A 27,239-nucleotide genomic window follows, 5' to 3' on the forward strand; every position below is an offset into this window, starting at 1 on the left:
TCTGTCTCAGTTTCCGCCCATCACTTTCCTTTGCTAGTATTCAGATGGCAGCTCATTGTAATTAAATGAGATGAACACAACCCACAGGATGAGTAGAGAGAAATACCAATTAAAAATAAAAATCAACGAACATACCCTTTTCAGTTAGACCACAATTAGCATTGGACTTTATACTAAAAAAATTAAAAACCCAAAGCCTTACATTTGCTCCTGCTTCAAGGAGGATTCTTGCACATCCTACATGATCTCCCAGGCAGGCTTCATGAAGTGGAGTTACTTGGTCGATTGTTAGTGTGTCTACATTGTAGCCCTAAAAGAGATGTGAATGACATTTAAAGATCATACAAAAGCTATTAAGAGACGTTCCCTCACACTACTGTTAATATGAATAGTTTACAATAATGTAGATAAGCTTAAAACTTAACTTCCAATAAGTAAATCCTCAGTAAGCATATAGAGTCTTTCATTAATCAGTGTACAACAGAATAAAAGCTTTTTTCTTTTTTATAAAAAATATTCCAATTAGTTATATGGACAAAACTTTAACTGTGAGGACAATGGAACCCTGAGAAAGGAGTTCACAGACATTGGTGCATCTCCACTCTTGGTGATCTTTAAAACACAATGAGGACCTAAGTGTAAACTCTCCTGTTTGAATGATTCTCTGATTTAAGGTTTGAAATATTCAAAACCATGAATTTTAGCAAAGAAAACATTTAGTGGATTGATAAAATCATCAAGCCCTTGAAAATTTTTGCAGTACATGTTGCTTGATTCTTAAGAACTAATAATTTTATCTATTTCAGTTCATGAAATGGGATCTGTAGTATAATTAGTCAATATTAAAACAGCTGAAAGGACAATACTGTAATATTAAAATTTAGCAATTTACAGCCTCTCCCTTGGCTATTAACAAAATATTATTTTTATTTTAATGACAACTATGAAAAACCTATAATCTTTCAGTGATTCTTCCTGTTAACTAGTATCTTCCTGGAGTACAAGTCCCGTGAGGAGCAGCTGAAGGAGCTGTGGTTGGTCAGCCTGGAGGAGGCTCAGGGGAAACTTTATGGCTCTCTACAACTGCCCGAAAGTTGTAGTGGGGTGGGGTTGGTCTCTTTTCCCAAGCAATATGCAGTAGAACAAGAGCACACAGCCTTAAGCTGCGCCAGAGGAGGTTTAGGTTGGACATAGGAAGAAGTTCCTTACAGAGAGAGTGATCGGACATTGGAATGGGCTGCCCAGGGAGGTCATAGAGTCACTGTCCCTGGAGGTGTTTAAGGAAAGACTGGACGTGGCACTTGGTGCCATAGTCCAGTAGGCAGGGTGGTGTTCAGTCAAAGATTGGACTCAACGATCCCAGAGGTCTATTCCAACCTAGCTGATTCTATGATTTTGTGATTCCTGACAAGCTCTGTTTACCCAAGGTCTTAAAGTAGAGGAGCTACCTTGATTTATAGCATGCAAGAGGAGAAGATATACTTTAGACACAACTTTTGGTAAGTTTTGCTTCTTTTTTGGGAGGGAGGTTAAAAGTTACAGAGGAAATATTTTAAATACTTATACATTTTAATATGAAAAATCCCTACATTGCTCTGAAAATTTCAAGTGAAGAAATGCAAAGAAAGCATACTAAATCTGCATTTATAATCTATGATGAGAAATTAGGTAACATTAAAAATAAAAGCAATTGTAAGAACACAGCCTTCACCTGTGACAATAAAGTCTTTAGAGAAAGAAGACGTCCTTGACTGGCTGCCTCATGCAAAGGTGAGCGATCTGCCCAAGAACCTATATAATAACAACATTTATTTAATAAACCATATGAATTATAAGAGGTTTGGAATGCACAGAGCAAAGCAGAAAGTATAATGCACAGAATGAAGTCAATTGTTCTATGAAATTAATTTTTCCTCGTTAGAGACTATACTTCAAATGATCAATTTCTAAACAATAAAAACAGCTCTATTATTAATGGCAAACATATCTAATAAATGATTATGTGGTACAGAGAAAAAATATTGAGATATTGATTTCAGTAATCTGATTTAGTAAATTCATCAATTACCATATTTTCCACTTCTATTTTTGCATTGTTTATTTTTAATACAAGTAATATAACTTATTTTTGTAGCTGGTATATAAACATTATTTGAACTTACACCAGACAAAATCCTGCCTGAAGAAGTCAGGAAGAAGCTGATGTATATGAAAATCCTTATGTGTGATAAGATTAATTTGAAGTTACTACACAAGTGCAAGGAGAGAAATACAGCAAAACCACACTTAAACAATTATTACAGTAGAAATAAAATATTAAGTTCTAATTCCATAAGCTATTAGGCCTAAAACCAATTAGATATGCTTACTGTAAAAGCTGGCTTTTTTTTTTCATGCCTTTATCACCCAAAAAAAGGAAGGAGAAAAACATAACAGAAACCCAACAACAACCCTGTCTTCACACACATACCCTCCTGTAACTCCCAGCCCAGGTTCCAAAATAATCCTGCAGCTCTTGGTGAAGGACCCACCCTTTCCTCTAGAAGACTAGATACTGACAGGTCCCTTCTAGCCATTCAGGGTTGCAGGCATAGCTGATACTGATTTATTGCATGAATTTTGTAAATCGAGTCTTGAGAGACTGTACAAGGAAGAACCATCTTCAAAATGTATTATGAATTAGCAGTATTTATTCCTGTAAGAAGAAAATCACTGGAACTGTACAATACTAATACAATCCTGTGAGTTATACCAAGCCCTCCAAAATCCCAGAAGAAACATGGAGAGAATTAACTAAGTATGATGAACTGGTAACATCAGCAGATGAATCTTCAGTGCGTAAAGGTATTTATTTGACTTTGTCCCTTGCAGTGGATGGGAACTGCCTACAGAGCCAGTTACTGCATTTTAGTGACAAGACAATGGATCTTAAACGAGAAGGCTATTGCTCAGTCACTGGCAATTATCAGTCTCTAAGATAACTACACACCAGAAAAAGACTCTATTTCTGTTTCCTATTGGACCCCTTCTGTTCACTAGCCTGTTTCAGAAAGTACACTTTTGGTTACTATAAACAACCCCCCCAAATCACATGAAGAATGACTGAAAAGATTAAAGCTCCTCTACCTGAAAATAAAATCAAGGGATAGTTAAAAACATGTGAAATAGCACACAATAGGAAAATTTAGATAAAACCTTCATTTTCTTAGAGGTGTTAGTGAATGAAGCTAAAACTTACAGACATAAGACTGCATCGTAGAGAACATATACTTTGACTTTGTAAATCAGTACTACTGAATACTATTGACATCAAAAATGCAGCAAAATAAAAGCACAGCTGGGTACTTAAATTATCATAAAACTACATGAAGCTGATCACAGAAGTTAAAAAGTATGAGAGTAAGACTTTATAAACCTGATTTTAAAAATGCAGGGAGATTTCTATTATGTCAGCGTATCCTGTATGTGTGAAGCTCCTTGTGCTCTTTGATCTGTTGGAGTGGATGGACCATTGGCAGATCTAGTTTCCAATACTCTGTCAGAGTTATTTCCCCTAAGCTCTGATTATCTGTGTGTGCATATACATACACGTGCACACACATCATTCCTTGTACTTTTTTACTTCAGGTTTATTTAATGCAACATTTTGAAACTCTTATTGTTAGTCAGAATAACAACTAAAAAAACCCCAAACACATAAGTGATTGGGATTTTAAAGGCTACTATACCACAAAAAACAGAGTTCAGAAATTTTGAAAAGACTCAATTTTGACAAAACACCAGTATTTTCTCTGTCATCCTAATAAACTCAAATAGATTCGGTCTACTGTAGTAGAATACACTGATGTGAGTAATCACTATCAGTATTTTCATCAAACCCTAACCCTTCTTCTGCAGTAGTACCTGAATAAGCATTTGACTTATTCTAATTCAAATGCATAAAATCCATTAAGTTCTCCTGCTGGCAGCTGCAAAGAATTCCTAAAAAAAAAAAAAAAAAAAAAAAAAAAAATTGAACTCTGTATTTAGATGTTCCTTTTGGTATTTTTTCCCTTGTCTCTATAGACGAGAACACCTCTCTCTTGACAGTTTATCTGACTCAAGGGGGGGGGGGGGAAAGAATTATATAGAAAAGCATCTTGTAAAATTGTGTAATGAAGTTTTTTTGCCCATTAAATACACTCACACTTTGGATATTTTTGTAGCCCTGTATAAACAGAACAAAGATGCCTGTAGGATCTGAAAACAACAATTTTCCACCTTTCTTTCCTTCACTTCCTTCCCCCTTGGATTGACCAGAAGAAGTCTGCTAATTAGTGACATTTGAGAATCAAATGATGCCAGATCCCATTGTAGGCTGTGTTTTGCACAAAGACCTATCTTATATCCTTATTTTCATATAGAGGCATCTGGCAGCTAGCTGTTTCTGATAAATTCTTTAAATACAAAATGCTTGTATCATCTCTACTACAAATAAAATCTATAAGAAAATGTTGCAGAAATATTTTGTGACAACCAAATTTGGAAGAAAAAATCACATTCCAACTGATTTGTCAATATACACAGTAATTCATCATTAAATGCTACAGGGGCAACAATATGTTCAAAATAAATGCACATCACAAATGAACATCAAGAGTGTCTTACAATCTTTGCTAGATTGCTGCCTTTTGCTAATCCACAAACTTATTATGTCTCTCACTTAGAAAGTAACAATAAGAATATAAACAAGACACTTTTTCATTTATTAGTGTCTGTAACAGCAGTTGTCTCTAATCTATGCTGAATACAAAGTACTTCTAACTATACCCAGAAGTCACATCACTTCCAAGTTCTCTGATGTATAGTTTACCAGAAGGGCAAATAATTACAAAGTGTTATTGCTTTGTACGCATTAACAAGAAAGATTAAATATATTCACTGTATTAACAGGTGAAGTTTAAAAACAATTTACGAATCATCATACAATACCTAAATCTCCATCTCCCCATGGCACTTCCAGCCAATTGCAATTATAAATCCTACTCATTTCTTTCAATCTGGAAAATAAAAAACAAAATAATAATAATAATAATAATAAAATTCTGCTCTTGCTAGTTGGGCCTGTTCTTAATACAAATACACTGCAAGGAGATCAGCAGCTCCCTGTAACATGAACTTTCACCCTTCAGTAAATACAGTTTAGAAGATATGAGTGTGTACAAGTTATTTCTTTTCTTATGCTAAAGGACTGTGGCCCTTTCTGTTAAGTTTTTGCATTTATTTTTTTAACCTAACAACTTCTCAAAGTGCCAGTATCTGTGCATTTGACTTGCAAGAAAGATTAACGGAAATTTCAACGTAAGAGAAATTCAGAGTGAAATCAAGAGAATCTTGATATGAATAAACTGCAGAACAAACCCCCTTTTTAAACTTCATGCAAGGAGACAGTTTTGTATCCTCAAAAATCAGTGTTAGTACATAGATTTCTAAGGGAAACACTGCCAAATGTATTTATGTTATTGTACTACTTCCTCATAATATATAAAGAAATAAACAAAGATATTCTGAACATGTTTCAAATACTGTTTCATCTGTACACTGAACCGTTTCTTTTTTATTCTTGTAGTAGTTCACTATTGCCTTAAATATATTCTAAAATAATTTTTGGTTGTTAAATTGGGGTGTTGATAGCTATTCTCAGCAGTGAAAATTACCAAAAATGGGGATTTGCAATTCTGACTTTGATCCATTTCTAAGTCATTAATGTTCTTTTCCTCAAATTTTCCTACAAAATTTATTCCTTTACATTCAAAGATCTTTAAGTCATTACTGCAGTTATCATCAGAGTAGTAAAATACTAATTAAAAATATTTTCATAACATACATAACCTCCAGTCATACCATCCTTTTGTATTTATTTCTAAAATTTGTGTAGTCTTAAAAAACAAAACACAAAAAAATCCAACTCATTATAAAAGGCACATTAAAAGTTGGATTTTCAAATGAAGAACTGTAATGAATGAAAGTCTTCTCACTGACTTCATTGGGAGAATATTTATACCAGAGCTCTCAGCACTTAAGAAAATCACTGCTCTAAGGCTAAACAGATCAAGTTCCAGTCCTCAGAAGAAGTATCATCAAAGAAGAACTGAAAATAGAAGCCTGCCACAGCTCATTATTGGGAGATGAGAAACACAGTATTTGGAAAGTGTTGTAACTAATATTTATTTCTGCAAAAACAACAAATGCTATGTATTAAGATCAACACTATTACCTTTGATTTTTTAAGATGTATTCTGAGTGCTTCCGTTTGTGGCAACAGGAGTAACAGACAGGATTAAGAACTACAAGAGAAAAACTCTGCAACATTATAGTCCCAAAATCAAGGGACTCACTTTACTCCAGTTCTTGAAAGTGCCTGATATTTTGCATATGTAATTAAGTTCTAACAGATTTTTTTGATTTTGAAAACTACTGAAAAGAATCTTAAATAAAGCATTTAAAAGTTAAGAAACTATATATTAATTTATATATATAGCTATCTCTAAATAAATATATATTTATATATTTATTCATATATCTATATCTATATCTATATATCTATCTATCTATCTATCTATCTATCTATCTATCTATATATATATATATATATATATATATATATGCGCATATAAACAATGAACACTTTATTGGTTCAAATCAATATACTTTCCAGTGTTTATCACACTGTAGACTTTCAAAATCTGGGGATTTCATTCCAAATGCAAATGCCAGTGATTTCCTACTCTCAAAAACCATACAAAGCAAAACTATTTTCCTGCACAATTCTGTCTATGATGCATCCACAGTACATGATCACACATTAGTTTTGCCATTCTGGTGTTGGATTCAATTAATAGCATTCAAAATTTTTTTCACCTCCATATCTGGCAGGATGTCTCCCTTTTTTAAAACATGCTTTCCAAACTATAAACTCACTATAACATTGTTAATTTTATATTGCTTTTTTCATGGTCTTCTCCCAATTAGAACTGAATAACTCAACCCCACCCCGCTGAATCTACAGAACATGATCCATTCATAAGACTTTATAGCTACGGAACCAAAAGATAGAGTTGTAATGCTTAAATTGTAAAATCAATCTAATAGCTTATTTTTTCTGAGTACTTAAGCATGAGAGGGTACACCAAAAGCACAGTTTAATTATGGTTGCAAGAGCTCTGAGCTTCTGAAATGTCAGCCTTAGATAACAACCATGATCAGCCAAGAAACTTTTAGATCAGATGCTTGGTCTTAAAATGCACAGGTGCCACAGCAAATACAAGAATAGAATTGGCTTTTAGGGACATTAAAACATTAATCCTTTTTCCCTACCATCAACTATAAGCCTTCTAACCTTCGCAACATACAGGAGGTGTACTTTTTCCATGTATAAACCTAATGCTTTCTGAGAACATCATTCATCTTGCATATCAAAGAAGGCAAAGGCTTTGTGGAAGAGCACAGGATGTGACTGTGCTGTCAAATACCAGGTTATAATGCATTAGAGGGTCAAATCAGTCTGGCACAGGTAACATGTTGAGTGCTGTGGCACTGCAATTTAGAAAACTATTCACATAGAAAAATGAGCCACTGAACTCTATAAAAAGCCTAAAAAATCACAACAGCAATGTTCAAACACAGCTCGCTTGGTACCCAACAGAAGCAACATTATGGTACAGTTGCTGCTGGCTCTGTGCTGGGCCTTGCACACGAGGGAAGAAGTGTGTCAGGCCCCTTCTCCTGTCACATGAATGCACAGCCACAGCTCCCCTGTCCATTGCTCTTCCATCTTCGTGAAGGATCAACAACTGCCTGGATATTCTTCTAGCCTCAAGTAGCTTGCAAAGTCAGTGTGCCCTAGTTAGAGTGCTGAGGTCACACAACCTCCAAATTTAGTAATTTATTAGATCACATCAGATTTTATTTGAGTATGTGGAGCAGCTGTTAATATTCTTTGGCTGTTATTATTTCCTTGGACAATTCACTAAAACAAACTAAGGGTTTTTCAGTCCCCTCCCCAACCAGAAGGCGACAGAAAAGACATACAGGCATTCTGAGCTGAGCTGAGACTCTGAAGGACTTATGTGTGGAAAAATTTTACTCCTCAGATGCAGTTTCAGCCTTAATTCAAACTACAGGCAATTTTCCACAAGCTGTGCTCAGAATTCTCATGAATGAGAGTGAATGCAGCACAGGGTCTAATCTCAAGCCTTATAAGCAGTACCCAACTGTGCAACAAAGCTGGGCCTACTGTGCTGATTTTTGTTACATCCAGGAGATTTTGGTAAAATAACCTGGTTGGGGCCTCTAACCAGTTGGTTGAAGACATTTTCCTAGTCTGACTCCATACTTTTACCCTTCTGGCAAATCTTATCATGACATATTCCACCCCTTGCATCGCTTTCAGTCCATCTTCCAATCTGCAAATTTACTTACAGACTTTCTCTCCCTTTGTTCTGCAAGGGTGCCTGCAGATTAAGTCAGGTTTGGATACCCCCATGGCTGAGAACAGAGAGGGAGGAAAGAACCATCCTTCAGATTTGATAAAAGTTATACCTCTTATTCAAGTGAACTGCAACAAACAGAAGCCTCAACTGCAACAGAAGCCTCTCAGTACTTCAGGATGTCCATCAATAAATATATATACCCAGTCTGGCAATTGCAAAGAGGCTGCAAGTAGTTGGACTGTGTTAAAATGAATTCTTTAGAAAATTTTACTACATATTTTACTGTAATTCTGAAAATTTCAAAACTAAACTAATTGTGTCTATTCTTTATAAGAGTAGCAAACGAGCCCAACCACCAACCATATCAAGGAGTGGCTAGTGCTAAGACTGATAAACTGTTGTGAAATTTCTTTTCAGCTGAGGGAGAATGTCCTAGTTTTTTGAGAACTACTAACCTAACTAGCTAGAATGTCCATAAATAAAAGTTTCTATAGGTCAGGAAATCTTAGCTCAAACATGAGGGCAAAAGATGCTCTACGTATTAGAACTGATGAATAAAGCCAACCTTACAGTATCATTGCATCAAAATAGTTACTTAGAAGATATGGAAACTGGTGCTTAATTTCTTGAATATTGCTTAATTTTGAAACTGTACGTACTGGAAATCAGCAAAGGTATTTTAACAATAACTCTTTTAACACATAGCTGTATTTTACATAGTAAATTTGCAACTCCTTTATGCTCAACATATGAAATCACTCTTTCCTGTCTACTTCTTTCCTTGACTATTTTAACATCTCCAGTTTTTAATTTTATAACATATTGTCATGGATTTCAAGTTTGATTTCCTTAATTTTTTTGTTTGTTTCACTCTATGCCTTATAAATGTCATCAATATTAAATGGAATGATGATCACTCTTTTAAAAAATTCCTCTTAGACTCTTGCAATTACTCAAAGCTTCCTTTTACATACTTGTATTTTGAAAAAAAAAAAAAGGAAAATATTGCACGTCTGTTATAATCGAGTTTGTTCCTCATTGCTGAAACTGTCAGTGATCAGCAACTTAAATAACTCCTAAGCACTTTTCTGTTCAAAGCTTTACAATTATATCTTGTTCTTTAGTATCCTATTGGAGGAAAATAATTCCATCACCTGTAGTTACTCTATTGCCTCTTATTTTAGCTACCTATAAACACTTTACACATGAAGTTATATGTAAAGTTTACTCCTCCCCCCTCCTTTCATTTCTCGGTTCCCTGTTGTAAACAATTAACCTTCAGTATCCAGTTACCTTGTGACAGCACAGCAAAAGTCAGGGTAAGTCAAGCCTCAAACACTTGCATAAAACAGATAGGGCAGATAAACAAGAAAAGGTATTTTCAGTCAGCTGATAAGAGAGCAGAAAGAACAAAAATAGCTTCGACACCCTTGTGTTAACCCATGCAAGACAATAAAGTGCCACTAGCATAAGCATGCATTTACATTTCAGCTAAAAAAAAAAAAAGAAAACCAGTTTACAGCTAGAACATCATAAATGGGGTCAGCTCAGCATTTTTCAGTACCCGGTTTCTGAAATGGCTGCTATACTAACCTTGGCTGGTCAGAATACCCCAGCTAGCTTTCCGTTTGGCAGGACACTCCCCTATACTTTCTAGGCGTCTTTTGGGGAGATTCTGGCTCCTCTGAAGAGCAGTGTTTGTTGTCATGATTTGATTCTCGAGGAAAGCCTGTCTGTCATTGGTGCAGGTACTCTGGTCTGACGAACATCCACAAATGAATTTCTACAACCTTTTTTCCTCCTTTCGTTTTTTTCACAAAGGATCTTGCTGTACTTACTGTGGAATGGCTACAACACTGAAATCCATTCAGTAACATTTACTAGCTTGGACTAGTGACTACAGAGTGGGGGAAGGGAAGGACTGCTGTAGCATTTTCTATTTTTAAAACGGAGAAAGAATCAGCTTAGCTACAGCATGAGTCTTAACTATTTACATGATTTAAATGGAAAGAAGGTGTTAATTTTTTATTATTTTAACACAAAAAAGAAACAGATCCTTCAAGCTTAAGTAGTCAAATGATTTGTTGATTGAATACCAAGCAACCTAAAACAGAAAACCAAACCTATTTGGAATGGAAATTCTTTAAGAATAGCAGCAACAACAATTATTACTGCATCGGGCTTTACTTATATGTAATGTGCAGTTAAGAGAGATTTTGGAATGCAGAAGAAATCATGAAACCATGAAGCACTCCTGTTTTTTTGTGGTTTGTTTGTTGTTGCTTTTTTTTTAAATAGGGGAAAAGTTATCCTAAAAATGTCAACTGAAAACTACATCCTGAATAAAGTCATGCTTTGACAAAAAAAAAAAAAGTTATTTTGAAAGTCTGATCCCATTATGAAAGTAAGGCTATAGCCTTGTAGAAAAAGCACAAGTCAATTTATCTTTTTTTTAATAACAACAAAACACCTAACTAATACTAGAATTTTTTGTCCATTACTATATATAGGGCTGATACTATATAACGGAAATCCACAGAGAGAAGAAATCCATGAAAAAATTCCAGCATGGTTAAAGAGAGCAGTAATTTCTCTGTACCAATAACATGTTAAAATGCTGCCTTCACCTCCCTGCTAGTTCCTTCTAGCACTGCATCACCATTCTCTTCTGCAGATATAAAAAAAGAGACACATAAATTTTTTAAAAGCTAATAAACATTACTGGGTTTCACTAATACTACTCTTTTCAGGTACCTGACAAAACTCAATCCCTAAAATGCTGAAATAAAACACAGGCATTTAATGAAATTTTCTATATCCCTCTTGGTTTTCTTTAAGAGCGAATCAGAGGTAAGATTATAGTTAGGTAGGGTGATGGGAAGAAGGATCAGCTGCAAATTTCACCTTGAAAGTACAGCACATGAGAACTGCCTTACTTGGAATAGTGCTACACCCTTTAGAGAACAGAAGCAGGTGGGTTACTGCTATTCTCACAGGAGAGAACAAGACTGCATTCTCACAGACGTTATGTGGCTTTCAGACAGCTGTTTTCCACGAGTTTTATCTAACTGAATGAACCAGAATATCTCACTGACAGAAGTAAACACTTCAGCATATCCAGCAATCAGACTCCGCAAGTTAAGCCTTAAACACAGTTTTTGTGAAAGTGCTCACTATAGATGGCACATTATAAATCCATCACTTTAATATTAGAATTACTTGTTATTTTTTAATGCTTTCTTCAAGCAAATAAATACTGAAAGGGGAAGTAACAGGAAATCTTACTAAAGACGTGTACACACTGTGCAGGAAGATACCAGCATTATTCTCCAGGTGAGAAATAAGCACTGTCAATTTCTGTACTTGCCAGGCTCAGAAGCTCATCACAGTTTTACATTTCCTTTCCATTTAGAATGGAATTCCTGGACTTTCAGGAGGAGGTGGTGAGGATCAGGACTAAGAAAAGCATTGGGAACTGCAGAGCAGGGATTGACAGTGGTCTGGGAAGACAAAACCTACTTTTTTCTTTTTTTTTAGGAGTTCTGTGGGAGAGGTTGTCAGCTGAGAATGAAGCTGGATCCTTCTACAAGAATGGTACGAATACAGAAGTGGTTCATAAAACTTACTTTCCACAGATATTCCAGCCTCCATTCTCTTTTACTAGTCTCAGAGGTGTGAATTTGAGGAACAATGAAACCAGCAGGTACATAGACAGCTTCCATGGCTTCAGAGAAAGACCCACCCATCCACTCCCCTCCCAGGGAGTCAACATCACCTGATCACTCTTGTCCAGAGAACTGCATAGAAAGCAAAGAGCTACCAATGGAGTTAGACCACCCATCAGATCCTCTACCTTCAAAGCATGCATTATGGGAAAAGTATCTCTATTCTATAGATGCTTGACAGTCATTAAGTTGCTTTGAATACTTTGGAGAACATCAGAATGTATAAAAAGATGCATTTTCATGCCTTAAAGTAGGCAAAGCTTATCCAGTTCAGGACTCTAGGAACAACTTTTCACTAAATTCTGGTAGGCACAACCATTCATCCTCTGGGCAAAAAAGCATTAAAAAGTCTGTTAAAACAGTTCATAAATACAAGTTTAAAAAAAAAAAAAACACAACCAAAAAAACCCAAGTGAAAGCTCTAACAGCATCAGAAATCAACTGGAATTGTACTAAAAATATACTTGAGATGTTAATATAAAGACAGGATGAACATACAGTTAAAACCAGGGACTAAGATTGCAGAGGTTGCTATTTCACTTCCACTTTGGACACAGAAGTACTATGTGATCTTCCTCAAGTCAGCCATCCATGCAGTGGACTACATTAGCTACAAAATAAAAGTCAGTATCCCTCAATTTTATTAGGTGATAAAACTATTAACATTTGAAACTACTTAGGCTTCATCCTCAGATTCTGTTCATTTGATTTTTCTCTATAGAAGATGCTCAAACTGCCAGAAAACCTGTAACAGAAGTCTAAGTAGATGTCCAAGCACATAAAAAATACAACTGACCATTATTTTCCCTGACTTGGCAAACAAGCAATTAGGGCCAATATTTAGATTTCAATTACTCATGGAAGCAATGCAGCTACATGCAAAACAGCCAGGGGAAGGGGCAGACACTACAGTCTAAGAGTAAGGAAACTAGAGGATTTTACTGATGGTTTGAAATTGTAACCTAATTTGGCATACAGGCTTTAAAAAACCCACCATGTTACATTTCACTAACAATTAGATCTGGTCAACTTTTATAACCCATAGGAAGAACTGTAAACTTTCAAAATCTTTTTTATCCAGATTTTTATAAAAAGAAATTCAGTACAGTTTCAACATTTCCATGCCAGCAAATAGTTCTGAGTTTAAAGGGGCAGCAGTTCTTCATGAAAATTAAAAGAATTTTTTGTTACTCCCTTTCAGCAGGAGCTCATTCTATTTTCAAGACTGTTTTTAAGGCAATAAAGATGCAACTGTGATAACACACAAAAATGTGTTAATAAAACCAGTAATACCCCAAACCTCCACACCTTTCAACACATTATGCAATACACATGATGCATTTGCATGAGGCAAATGCAATACATTCCAAACTCCTATTACAACAATTTAACTTAGACAAAGGGAACAAAATTGCACTATTTTTAAACGTCACAGATCAGCATTTTGTGCACAACCCTCTCAAACTGGCCAACTGATGAGCCACCTTGCTTCCCAAACTGTTCTGTACTTTCAGGTTCACTCTATTTTTATGACCGGGACTATTACAGGGTCACAGTGCCTGCATGGAACCTGCCACACTAAATTTTGGAACAGGACTAGAACTGATTCTTGCTGCTATTGTGATCCACAGGCTACAACCACAAAGGTGAAGTGACCTTAGGGTACCCTGTGGCACAGTGTGAGTACCCCAAGAGTGACATGTCATTTGACATTGCCAGAAATGAATCAGAAGAGATCCTGAACATTCCTCCTGTAGAAGAAGCTAAGATGAAGCAAGTTTTAGAAAGAATTACAGGACTGTGGTTACTTACAAGAACAGCATCCTACATGGCCTGTTACATTCTGCAGTGTTGGCTTAGTTCCAAAGAATTTAAATGCATCATGAAAGTACAATGATAAAGCTCTAGTAGAACAGGGAAAGCTCTGAAACAACTTTTTTTTTCACGTTAAACAGATTCTTGCATCCAGCCATACTTCATTGTAAGTACTATGATATGTCCTTAGCAGTGAACCAGAAGCTTAGGCATTACCCTGATGTCACCAACCAGTTCTCTGTTCTCCACACCTTGACAAAAGCCAGCAGATATTTAGATAATACTTTAATGGTCATTAGTTACTTATGCAAGAAAATAGTATTTCTTTATGCCACTATAAGCCCTAAAAAAGTCTGCTACATTATCATAGTCTCTTAGCTGGAAATCCAAATGTTTATTATTATTATTAAGGTAGCAACAGCATGAATGGCTAGCAATTTTCCTACCTCTTCCCCTGATATTTTTACAGTTGTTATGCCTTGCATCCTTGGAGCTGGAAATCATAACTGAAGATTGAAAAAAGATTTAAACTTCTGATATTATAAAGGCTTTGTCTGAGGCCTCCCAGTATTCAAATATGGAACAATGATATATTTATTACATTTCTTGGCTTGTGTATTTGCAAGGTGTAACTGCCAGACTCTTCATGCAGACAAGCAGTGGTATCACAGAATATTTGCAAATATGTAAACTAAACCAAATCACAGCTGTCAGGTGGATGAACCTAAGCAAAACAGTTACCAAGCAGGCCTGGGCTTCAGGTATTGACAGAGAAGAAAGACACAGGCATGAAACCAGCAGTGACCATGGGAGCAGCACCCGAGGCAAATACAGTGAAGGAACAGCCACAAAGAGACAGATCATATCTATTGTCAGAAAGACTCTAGACATGGCAGAGTAACAGCCACTAGTGCAACAGATGCAGCATGCCACAATGGATTTATGACCAACCAGCCAGCATTGCTGCAGTCATGAACAGAGCTCAGCACTTAGGCATGCAATGCAATTCCCCCCAAGCCATTATCATCCAACCCTGGCAGAAGTTCACTCACTGCTTGCCTGCATTGCGAAGGTTTGAGAACATCCCCTACAAGAGAGGAATGTGAATTGCAGAACCCTGGCCATAAGAAGCCTCTGGCTGAAGGAACACCACCTTCAGGGAGCTACGTTATTTTGGTCTTCCCCTGCCCACCAGTGCAAAAAAGATCAGTGCAGATGGTCTGGCTGAGCTTCCCCTGTACTGCAGTTTTCTACAGCTTTTCTTTTACACCAGTTCTCTTTGAAACCTTGAAGATGGATTGCTCTGGGATTAGCTTTCAGGGCTATTGCTATGTACTTTTAAAATCCTAGGTTTTAAGCTACAACAGAGTTCAAACTGTTTCATTTGTACTTATTTGAGTTCATAAGCTTATTCATTTCACCTAGAAAAATAAAGATATCAATTGATGAAGGGGATTTCCATGAGTTGAGTGTACATATCAAGCAAGTCAACAGGACCAAGGTTGGTAACACGTTAAGGTCCATTTCAGAAAACACATTTCAAGGAGTCACATCTGAATGAAAGTGATGATAAAATACAGCTTCTGGACCTCAAGGAGGTCCTGACATACTCATAGGAGTAAAAAAACACACAAAGGAATCCACATAACAGGTTATTTCAGTTTCTTTCAGGGAGGCAAGCATGCAAACAGGATCCAGCATACATATTCACTAGGAGTTTCTGTAGCCTCAGAAATCTTCTTTAAAGTGACAGATGTAAAAAATGTAAAATTTGAATGTAAATGATAAATATTTGCCAACAGTTGTGCTTGCTTTTTGTTTCTGTAAATATGTCAGGACTCTGTCCATGCCAGTCTAGTTATATCATATAGTCTACCTTAAAGAGGTTTCGGTGAGAGTTATGTTCCTCAGAGAATGGTTCTGGTATTTTTTTGATAGATGGTGTCATTTGCTTCATTCTAAGCAAGTGCCTTATTGGATTTATTTGGAAGTATGACTCTTCTTTGGCAGTCATTTGTCATTACTGGGAAGAGTTATTTAGCATACAAGAGAAGGTGATGAGTTCCATCAACCCCCCCCCCCCCTTCCTTCTGAACTTTCAAAAAAGAACATTCACAACTATCTTAGGCATTTTTACACCATTAGCTTACATGCTGCATATGAAAAACAAATGCTAAATGTGGTGCCTTACACCAAGTGGTATGGTGAATAGGTATGTCATACAGTATTCCTATCATTGCTAAATGAATCTCTATTGTATCCAGGAAGCTAGTAGAGGTCTTATATGGCTTTTATTAATAGAACTGTGATCTCTGTGGAATGCAAGTTGAGAAAATGCCTCATGCCTATCTTCCCTACCTAACAACTGTTGCTGAGTGACATTATCAATTGCAATTTGTTGGAATAAAATGAATACAAAAATTACTCTAACCATTCCCTACAGTTCAAAACATAATCAAGCTTTCCCAACAGTAGATCTCTAACAGTGAAACATAGCATTATTTCCTATTCATGAGCTGTATATACTGGACTGGTTTCTTAGGTCCACCCAAGTAGTGCTCAATGTGTAAGAGAAGGAAACAGAAGGCTCCATAATATTTACCAGTCTCATGATTCTGAGAGAAGATGGGAACTCCAGTTCTGACATACCACAATTCTGTGGATATCTTCATTTAGCATAACTAGTGTACTGAGCTTTCCTACCATGCCTGACCAAGGCAGATACAGCAAAGATGGGTAACTTAGAACTTCCTGTGTTCATTCAAGAGTAGACTTTTTTTAAGCTTTGAAGAAACCAGGCACATTCACCTCTCTAGTTCTATAAACAGCATCATATATTTTGAGAAGCTATACTCAAATACTATAAAGACAATTTCTGCTTTCAAATATGACTTTAAAATGATATAGCTATGCAAAAAGTGAAATTCTATGACATTTTTTTGTGAAGAGAGCTGACATTAACATAGGATATTAAAGAAAAATCATTATACATTGTCAGAACTACTTAGCTTGTACAGATGCCAGGTTCTACTCATGTACATGACTAGTTGTTTGTTGTTTATGCTATGTTAACCTCTGCAAAATGATTTTTTTTACATAAGAAGGTTCCTCTCTATCACGTCTTGCTCCTAGCTAAGCACACTTGGACAGTTATTATCAGGTTTAATTTTGATAAAACAGACACTTTTTGCCTTATAAAAAAAGCCTATGAATGGGAACCATGCCTCCTTCTATAGTTACCTGTAGTAACAAAGTATGGACTCTTCCACATAAACCAAGATCTTACCAGTATTTGTCAACAGAGTTTATATATTACAGACCCCAAACACCTGACAATTAATTAGTTCTTTAAATTTGATATGCACAATTTGAAATCACTTCATACCATAGCACTCCTCCCTCATCCTAAATCAACTGAACTCTGAAACTTGTGTGAAGTTCCAATCCAATGCTCACATATACAGAGCTTTCATGATATGACCAGCTAGTTGGCATAGTAGAAAGACTCTACAAGTTGCTTTTGATCCTCCAGTTTGTATCCAGCAACAGCTGCACAAAAGGCTGAGTTATTAACTCTTCACAGGTCTAGAAATTCTGTGAGAGAAGAAATGCTACTGTGCAGATCAGTATCATTGCACATAGCCTGCTGAGGAGTTAAATATACCCAAAGTTACTTTGCAAGTTAGTTTATTTTTGTATATCGGTTTTTAGGGCACAGAACTTTAAAATGGAACAAACATACACCTGCTATGACTTTTTCCATTAAGAAATAAATTAATAAAATATTCACTTTTGCAAAGTTTCTCATTCAATGAACACAGAAATGTTCAACGCAATAAAAAAATGACACGTGCTAGGCACAATAACCTATTTACAACAAAGCTCTAGTCCCTGATTGCAAAGCATTTGGCTCTAAACAACTAATCAGTCCCCTTCAAATCAATGGGGCAAGTGTATATGAGTGTGTGTTTACAAAATTAGTGCCAAAGTTAAAAATAACCCAGTAAATAGAACTTTTATAATAGAATGGATGCCTTTTTCATTTAACTCTTTCATGGCAGCAATATCACTGACTTTACTGAAAAAAGGATTTAATTCTGATAGTTTACTAGGACATGGGTCTTTAATTCACTTTAAGCAAATGTAAAAGACTGCAGAGTTCTGTCCTGCATTTGGTGCTGTTCAGGCTTTTAATATTATGAATGATAGAATACTGTATTTATTTTTATCCAATCAGCAGATGACACTAAACTGCAGATGCTGCAACTGCTCAGAGGGAAACAATTGAGGAAGAAATTGTCAGACATGACGTTTTCCAAGTGCAGTACGAAGTATTATACTTAGCGAGGAAAAAGCAAATGCACAGTACAGTGACTCTGCTTTAACATATGGTTTAAAGGCTACAGACTCTAACCATACTACTTTACTCCTGGGAGGCACCATCATTCCAGGAGGTATTATGTAGGGTGTCATATACATGGCACATGACATAATTGTTCCACTTCTATACATCTAATAGTTCCCCTGGTTACACTAATAAAACCTCAGCTGGAGCAGTCTGTTTAACATGGGAAATTAGACATCAGTAAAGATGTCTGTGAACTGTATATGAACTGCCACAAGTCCAAAAGAGAGCAACTGCAGTAACTCAGGGTCTCAGAAAATAGGAGGACAGTTTAATCCTTTTTAGTTTATTTTAGAAAAGACAAAAACAGTAGAAGTAGGAAGATGCATGATAGTAGTTTTTAAATCGATTACTTCTCATACATGGAGAGAAACAATCATATTTTATGTATTCAGTTTGCAGAAATGAAGATTTAGGTAGGTCTTGGGGGAAGTGGGAAGCACTTCAGTGAGGAGAACAGTAAAAACTGCAACTAGTTACATAAGGACACTGCAGAAATTACTATTACCAACCATTTTAAAAACAGGTTAGCCAAACATCTGCCACACAACTCATGTACATTTGATCCTGGAGCATCCAACTTACCTCTGAAGGTACCTTTTAGCTGTACACGAGAAAAGTGTTATTCAGATATAATTTCCATAAACAAATTAGTTACTTACAATTAGCAGAGCTTTCATATGCACTTTTTTGGTCTTTGCTGATGCTAAACACTGATTTAGTTCCTATATTTCAATGCCACATAAACATTAATTTCTAATTAATGTTATACTAACCAGCTGTTCACATACACTTAAGATCCAAAGGATAGACTCAGGGTGGATTGTTAACTATCAAAACTAGAGAAAATATTCCTGAAATATTAAGGAACAAAGTGTGACCTATTTCAGTACTTATATGTGGCAACCAGACTACATTAGGCAGATGACACAGGTAAAGCTGTCTCCTTGTATTTAACAAATAACAGGCAACAAAACAAAGCAAATTAGCCATGAAGTGTGTGATCCCTGGGCTTCAGGTCATCAAATGACCCATACACCCTCAGTTCGATAAAAGGAATTCCAACAAAACCTACTGCTCTGTAGCTAAAACACCCTCAATTATACAGACTTCATAAAAGAAAGGCTTACTTAAGAGCTCAGTCTAGCAAGTATGAAAGAATGCCTGTGCCTAGTAGCACATTATTTCCAAAGGCTCTTTTTTCTTCAAAATTATAGCACTCCGTCCTAGCCAAGCCATTATAGTTGTAAAAAGTAATTTGTTTTTACTATTACAAGCAAAATGAAAATACCAGCACTAACAGAATTTTGAGAATATGCAATCAGGTTAAAACTAGAAAATGAAAAGTAACATTTCCTCTAGTTTGAATTATTTATTGAAACACTATAAACTTCAATTAGCTAATGATAGATGATAGGCTAATTTCCTGGTTTGGTGGGGTTTGGGCTTTTGGGTTTTTTCCAAGGCTTCTCTGCTGCTTAAGAAAAAACACAGAAGAGTCACTAATTAGGATACTCTGTATTTAATTTTATCATGTAACATTTCAAGCTGTATCTTTATGTTACTTGGGGTCCATCTTTTAGATATTATTTCTAACAGGATGATTTATTACATGGTATTGTATAAACTCTACTGAGGTATCTCTGTATTTCAAGAAATCAAATACTATAACAAGGTGTGAGTTGAGACAGTCTAATGGCCCCTGCTAAAAACAGACATAGAAAAGGTAAAAATCGTAGTTTTGAGAAGACTTTTGTATCCCAAAGAGCAAGGATTGGTCCTGTTAATCACAACAAATGGATGAGTAGCAGATTATGCAACATTAGCTGAACATGTGCTTAGGACTGTTACAAATCCAGAATCAAACACTGCAAGCTGGTCAGTGAAAAATGAAGCCACACTTGGTGTTGAACTGTAAAAAGTATAGTTTAAGCACAAAATAGTTGCATTAACTATTTTCTTTTAATAAACCAACCAGAAAACCAGAAACTGGGATCTTTGAGCCTTTAAATCAATAGAAACCTCTGCTACCTGACCAAAACAGTAACCTGCAATTGTGATAGATTTTCATCTTTTACATGGGCCAGCTACTAGAATGCTTAATACTATATTTATTTAGTGATAATAGATCAGACATTTGACAAATTAACAAATTACAGAGTCCTGTGTTCAGGAATAGGTAACACGTTACTCCCCAAGTTGATCTATGTTATTTCTTTCTCTCTGTTTTTTGCTCAAATCTTTTTCCTTCCTTACTCAGCTTCTGTGTCACTCTTCCCATAAGGAGCTGCCTTAGAGCAAAGAACTCTTGATTTCAAGTGAGGCCTTCCCCATTCTCTGCAAGTATTTCTGCCTAGGTTCTTCCCATCTTACTGTAATGAATACAGACATTCACACACACTCCCTCTCACACACACATATTTGTACATACACTCACACACAAACATGCATAATAGTTCAAATAGTGTCATTAATATACTAAGACGTAAAACCCCTGAGTTTCAGAGCTTGTGCAGAAACATGGTATAAATCCACATCAAGTAAATCTTAGGCAAAGTAAGCTAATTCCTGCTTTAGGATTTAAGCCTCTCTGTCTAGTTTGCAAATTTTCACACACACACACACACACACACACACACACACACACACACACACACAATGTGTTTAGACCCAGCATCAAAGACTGAAGACATCTTTGCATTTGAAACTCTCTGATCCACTTCTATAGTTTCTCTTTTACATTTATCTCAGGCTATTTTTTCATGTTCATGGTACCTAGGGATGAGTAGTGAAGGTGGGAAAAGGCAAGGTAAGTCTTCCTGTTCCATTGCCTAACTTAAACTTGATGTCATCCCAGAATACAGGGAACAACAATAAAGAGAAGCAACGTTGCAGGGATGCCAAGCTGAGCAAAACCAGGGCTCAGTCATGCACTGGGATTCCACAAGTCAAAAATTGTGTTCTGTGACTCAAGAGAAGAATTGAATGAAAATCGTATTGGCTTGCTACAAATGAGCTGGGGGCAACAGTAGTGCCCAGAGCTGCTAGTGTTCCCCTTGAGCACACAGAAAAAGGAATTCTCACAAGAGTTTTCTACCCAGTAAAATCTGAAGGGTTCCCATACAGATATCCAAAATCTGACCCTGACAAAGCGTTCCTAGGCTTCATGTGCCAAGACAATAATTTATTCAAATACAAAAGGGCTATATCTTCTCAAATGCATTACTGTAAGAAAATTTTACCTTCATCAAGAAGTAATTCGCAGAAATATTTGGACTTACTTTCACTAAAGTGGTGCAAAATAATCATATGCCAAGCGTGGAAAATTTCATCCACACATGGTAAGCTGAGGAACCTTAGGAGCAATTAGGAAAATAGGCTTAGATTGGAAAGTATTTAACAATCTTATTTATATGTAGCCACCTTAAGTATAGGACTCTCTCCAAACAAGACATTTGCTGTGATACTTCAATTTTACTCTGAACTTAATATTAATCTAAAAATAAAAAATAATTTTTTTTTAAAAAAAAGCTTAAATAATCGAACAACACTCCTTCAGATAATTTTTGTTCTACAAAACACAGCAAGAACTACAGAAAACCCCATTCACACATTTGACAAACAATATAAATGAGGCTGGCAGATAAGTAATTACCTGAAAAACACTCGCACAGTAAGAACAAAATTCCCAGACACTAGTGATAAGATAGTAAGCACAAATATACCTTGTCCTTGAGGAACTCCGTAAAATTCGGCAGCTATCCTTGCTGCTTCCTTACGGTTTCCTTTCACAATGTAGAAATGACTAAGTATAGCAAGGCTGATCTTCACAAAAAGTTTAAAACAAAAAAGTGAAAGTATAGTAAAGTAGACATTGGATAACTGCTGTGCAAAAGGGCGACTTTCTTCTATGACAGTCATTGCTGCAGCAAAATCTCTCTCAGTGTTTGGGTCAGGCTCTCAAATGTGTTGATAAGATCATATGGCTCCAGCCATGCACTCTTGGGAACAACTGGTCCCGAGGAAAGAAAATATCAGCTGGTCATGATGCTTGCTGCTCAAAATATGACGATTATTTATACTGTACATAGTATTGAGTTCACTACCGCTCCTGCTAGCCTGGTGATATTCAAGTGGGACAGCAGGTACCAAGATCCTGGATGTGCTTGTTCCACTTCAAATGTCTGTTTCATGCCAAATTTTGCATTTCTAACTAATTTCTTTACCCTATTAATACATGTCTAAAATACACTTTTAAAAGCACTATTATTAAAACCTGCAATTTCATGTACTAAACCAGGTAACTCAGGCAATCCTTTCCTAAAAGATGTTCTCCTGCTGCTTAAGTACAATTGCTCTTCTGTGATTCTTCCATGTTATGTCACAATAGTATTTTTTCTTACAAAACTAGAACCACATCAGTAAATACCTGAAATACACATTAACAAATAAGAGATTTAATATATATAAGCTTTGACAGTCTTTTACTGTTTTGCTCAGTATTCAAAGAAGATGATAAGAATCAAACATTAGATATTTTACACATAAGATCTTGGAGCATCTAAAATTAAATTCATTAAAATGCAACAGTAAATACAAAACATGGGAAATTTCTAATACTTATGATACACATTTCATTGTGCTGCATCATATTATTTTAAACCTATGACATGACAGGCTTTATTTCTTGGCCAGTTTTAGAGAGGGGAGTCTAAATTCCTCAGATTTTTAAACAACTAATTTGTTTATCTACCATAAATTTATTACTCTCAGTCATCAGTAGTCATGCACAAGTTGTTCCATTAGTGTGAGTAATTGCTGAGTTGCAACATGATACAAACTGAGGAGCTGCATAACAGAACTAGATGCCTAAGTGAACTATAATCTCAAAATAAAGAAACATGGCAGCAAAAGAAAGGGTCCTTTTCTAAAATATTTCCTTTTAGGTAAAAAAACCAGTGTCTTGAATTATAATTTAAAATACTCTACCCATGGTAGTCCTAAACATTTCTATTCTACCCCAGATTCTCTTGTTTGGTGGTCAGTAAAAAAACATTACAGAGTGTTGGCAACTGTCCATCAGGAACAAAGGATGCAACTGTTGCTGCATCCACAGATCCCCCTGACTTCAAGAAACAGCATTGCAGCTATTAGGGATATAATACAAAATCGTATTTTTGAAAGAAAAGTGGAAAAATAAGACACTTCATCAACTATGAGTATCAACTTCATTACTATGAGTAATTTATTAGAGTAAGAAACTACAATGTTTCCTGGAAACTACATTCAAAAAACCCATCTAAATAAGGAAAGGACAATGATAAAAGGAAATGTGCTTGGAAATACTTATCAGGATTTTTAACAGACTGGAACTAGATTGTGATTACTTTGAGAGAAACAGGCATTTCATATTTTTCTTTGAAAAAAAATTAATCCACTTAAAAATGTAATCCACATAACCAGAAAAGGCAATTAAAAAGCAGTTTATTTATGCATTTTTTTTACTAAATTTCATTTATAGACATTTTTTCATCCAGCCAGAAAAGGAACTGTTTTCTTCATACCATTATTAGAGACAGGAATGAGTACTTAAAATGCCAAATGAAAATCCTTGTTTATATTTGGCACATTGTTATCTGACACTGAATTGAGGTGTCATGTTTTCCACAAGGATAAAAGGCATTATGTTCTGAGCTACCACTGCCAATTTCCGTTTCAGTCATTAATAGAAATGGTATTTTCCTCCCTAGTAACACACTCAGTATTGGAATTTCTTACTTTTTCCATATTTGTACTCGAGTGTTATTACTCTTGAATTCCCCAGCCATCTTAAGTACCTGTTTTACAAATTTACCATGAAGAATGAGGAAAAACCATAATTATGTTATCAAAGTCTTTTTCTTTCTTACAGTGTTTTACTTGACCCTTTTTTCCTGACTTCATATTGTGCCATCTGGTACCTGTGCTTTCTCATCTGGACTTTTCCCACATTTTGTTAACTAAGAAAACAGTCTTTATTTGCAGGGGCAAAAATCTAAATAGTAATTACTACAAATAACAGCTGGAATTAACAGGAGTGTTCAGAGCTCATCTTCCCCTTACAATACTGTTTCCAGCTTCTTATAACAATAGTAGATAAATCACTGAAAATAAATTTCTTAGTTTTTAGGTACTTTTCTTCAGGTTGAATTTTGCTGTAAAGATTCAATGAAAATAAATTTTACAAACCATCAAAAATAAGGTTGTGAATGCATTTAATAATTTTCTAAGCAATGTTTCAAACAACCTCACACATTCTGCTTTTAGGAACAACAGAAAAATTGACCAGAATGTTTATTCCTGTATTGAAGCTTGTCTTCTGCCCTTTGAAAAAATTTTTTCCTCAGTGATAAACTACATAAAGATGAAAGAAATCCTGAGTTTTGAGAATTTAGAGCTCTGCCACTCTTACATGACAGCTTAACTGGAAACTCTCCCAGCTGCAGAGGAGAACCAAGTCTATTCTAATCTAAGGCTACTAAAGTGCCACAGAAATTACCATTACAGCTTGCTGGCAAACCACGCTGTGAGGAACCCAGTCATGAAAACTGAGCAACTGTTCAGATGTTAACGCCCACACGGCATTTTGGAAGAACCAGCAATGTGAATGTTAAGACCTGAACACAGAACAGCTGAGAGCAAGCCCATGCAGACTGGGAAAGCCAGGAACAGAAAGCTACAGCTGTTGGAATGGAAATCAAAACTCGAAGCATAGGTAAATAAATAAAGGATCTTATGGGCAATCTGATACCATGAAGTGTAAAAAAAGTGGGATGCAAGTGTTCCGAATTTTCTATTGCACAGCAACATGATGTGATCAGGTGGGTCTTGCAGCAGTGCAGAATAATGAGAGCTTCCAAATGGAAATGCATCAGCCAAATGTGACAAATATAAAACATTATAAAAACATCAAAGATTTTGGAAAGACCAGTGGCTTAATCTGGATGTTTTCATTTCCCATATAGTTTTGACTTCCGGCAATGAAATTTCTTTCCTCAAATCTTCACTTGTAAAATGGGGAGTATTCTGAAGATGACTCCATTACTGTTAACAAAACATTCAGATATCCTGGTGAAAAGAATACTGAAACTAACTAGGTATCTAATAATTTTTATTTTAATACAAAATTGAGATAAACAATACATAAAATGAAATATTGAATGTTCATTCACCTAATGCCTACAAAAAGGATAGTGGGTAAATCATTTTAGCATTTAATGTTTTATCACAGCATACAGGAAAATGGCAACAAGTTACACTGCAGATAAGTAATTTATGGAATTTTTATTTTTGTTTACAAACACAGTAATACTGTGACAGATAAGGATACCCCTACCCTGACAGACTAGCACATTCCTAGGAAATAAAACAAGAACAATGTAGCAATTTCCCTGGCATGCTTCCCCATTTCTGTCAATTAACTATTTTAATTTCAAAACAACTTAAAAAATGTCAAATGCTGGAATTTATGGTCTTAAAATTATGTATATATCATATGTATATGATATATACATATTTATACATATAAACATGTATATTATAATCAAGATAGCAATACTGCTATTTATAATTACTATAAAAGTGGTTCATTTCAAACTCTGGAGCTCAGACAAAGTAGCCTGCCCTTTAATGCCTTGCTGTGGAGTGGCCAAGTACAGAAAGAAAGTATTCAGCAGTGGCACCTGTTTATGCTAACTCAAACTCTCCAAAATCTAGTGCATAATTCACCCTGAACCTTTTTAGAAAAAAAAAAGTATGGACAACCTTACATGATTAATTACACAACCACATTCCTAAACTCTTTTTTTTAGTCTGGCAATTTTTCCTCTATGCTTGACAAGACTGGTGTGCCTCAATTTTCAGTAATGCAAGATACACAAGAAAAATAACACAACTGATAGAATATCTAGTATTTGAAGGCATTTTTTTAATAATAAAAACTGTAAAACCCTCAGAAATAAATATGTTGTGTCTTTAGTTTTGGTAAACATACTTCTAATTAAATTTTTTAAAGCAATATTTTTCAATTAGATAATATAGGCTGTAGAAGAGTAATTATATTCATAGCACCAATTCCATTACAGTTAGCCTTAATAATTATCTACAGTATTTTGGACATGCATAGAAACATATGAAAATGAAAATGTTTTTTTTAAAGATGAGACATGCAATACAGTATAGTGAATTATTTGTATGACACTTCATCTGCATGTCTTTCTCCATATAGAACAGATTTGGCTAAATATACCCAAGAAGTTGATGGTCGTCCTGGTTCTGAAACTTCTGTCCAATAACAAATATGGTAAAAGATAATTAAGACACCAGGCAGAGGAACACGAACTGTTAAGTTCTTTGAAGAATTTATTTCATACATTATAGATAAACCAGGAGAAACTTTTAAAGCCAGGCCCTCAAGACAGGAAGAGTTTAAAATAAAATCAGTAAGAAGTCAAGTTCTAGTGCTGAATTTCTGATGTAAACATTCAATGCCAGATGAAGGACTCAACAATGCTGAGAAGCATGAGCGACTGAAAAGGAAATGTCTAATTCAGCATGAAAAATTACCTGCTTAGAGACCTGCTGACTTGTATTTTAATAGGTGTATGGGATGCTGATCCTCAAAACATTACCTGACTCATCTAAAGTTACTCAATGTTATTTATGTAATTTCTTCCTTTATCTATGTTAAGCAATTTTTTCTACTATTTTCTATTCAAAGAATTTGAACTGAATAAATCTAGACTCACAATTATTTTAAAATGTATTTCCTTGTTCTGCAAAATG

At 35.5% G+C, this 27,239-nt stretch overlaps 1 protein-coding gene across 3 annotated transcripts in view; it reads right to left on the reverse strand.

Annotated features, from left to right (window-relative positions):
* The window catches only part of ASB5 (ankyrin repeat and SOCS box containing 5), a 28,176-nt gene extending 5,769 nt beyond the window's left edge, over positions 1-22,407 (reverse strand). The window contains exons 1-4 of one of the 3 annotated variants that reach the window (XM_071556274.1): positions 10,065-10,154; positions 4,972-5,039; positions 1,712-1,791; positions 203-310 (exon numbers count right to left, since the gene is read on the reverse strand). In XM_071556274.1, the coding sequence (XP_071412375.1) occupies positions 203-310; positions 1,712-1,791; positions 4,972-5,029 (246 nt within the window). In that variant the 5' untranslated portion in view covers positions 5,030-5,039; positions 10,065-10,154. Of the gene's footprint in view, positions 1-202; positions 311-1,711; positions 1,792-4,971; positions 5,040-10,064; positions 10,344-22,141 lie in introns of those variants that run through there. The other 2 variants (XM_071556272.1, XM_071556273.1) reach the window with 2 other exon arrangements.
* Between the last annotated feature and the right edge of the window lie 4,832 nt (positions 22,408-27,239).

Source organism: Pithys albifrons, chromosome 5 (assembly GCF_047495875.1).
Source record: "Pithys albifrons albifrons isolate INPA30051 chromosome 5, PitAlb_v1, whole genome shotgun sequence".
Lineage (NCBI taxonomy): Eukaryota > Metazoa > Chordata > Aves > Passeriformes > Thamnophilidae > Pithys > Pithys albifrons.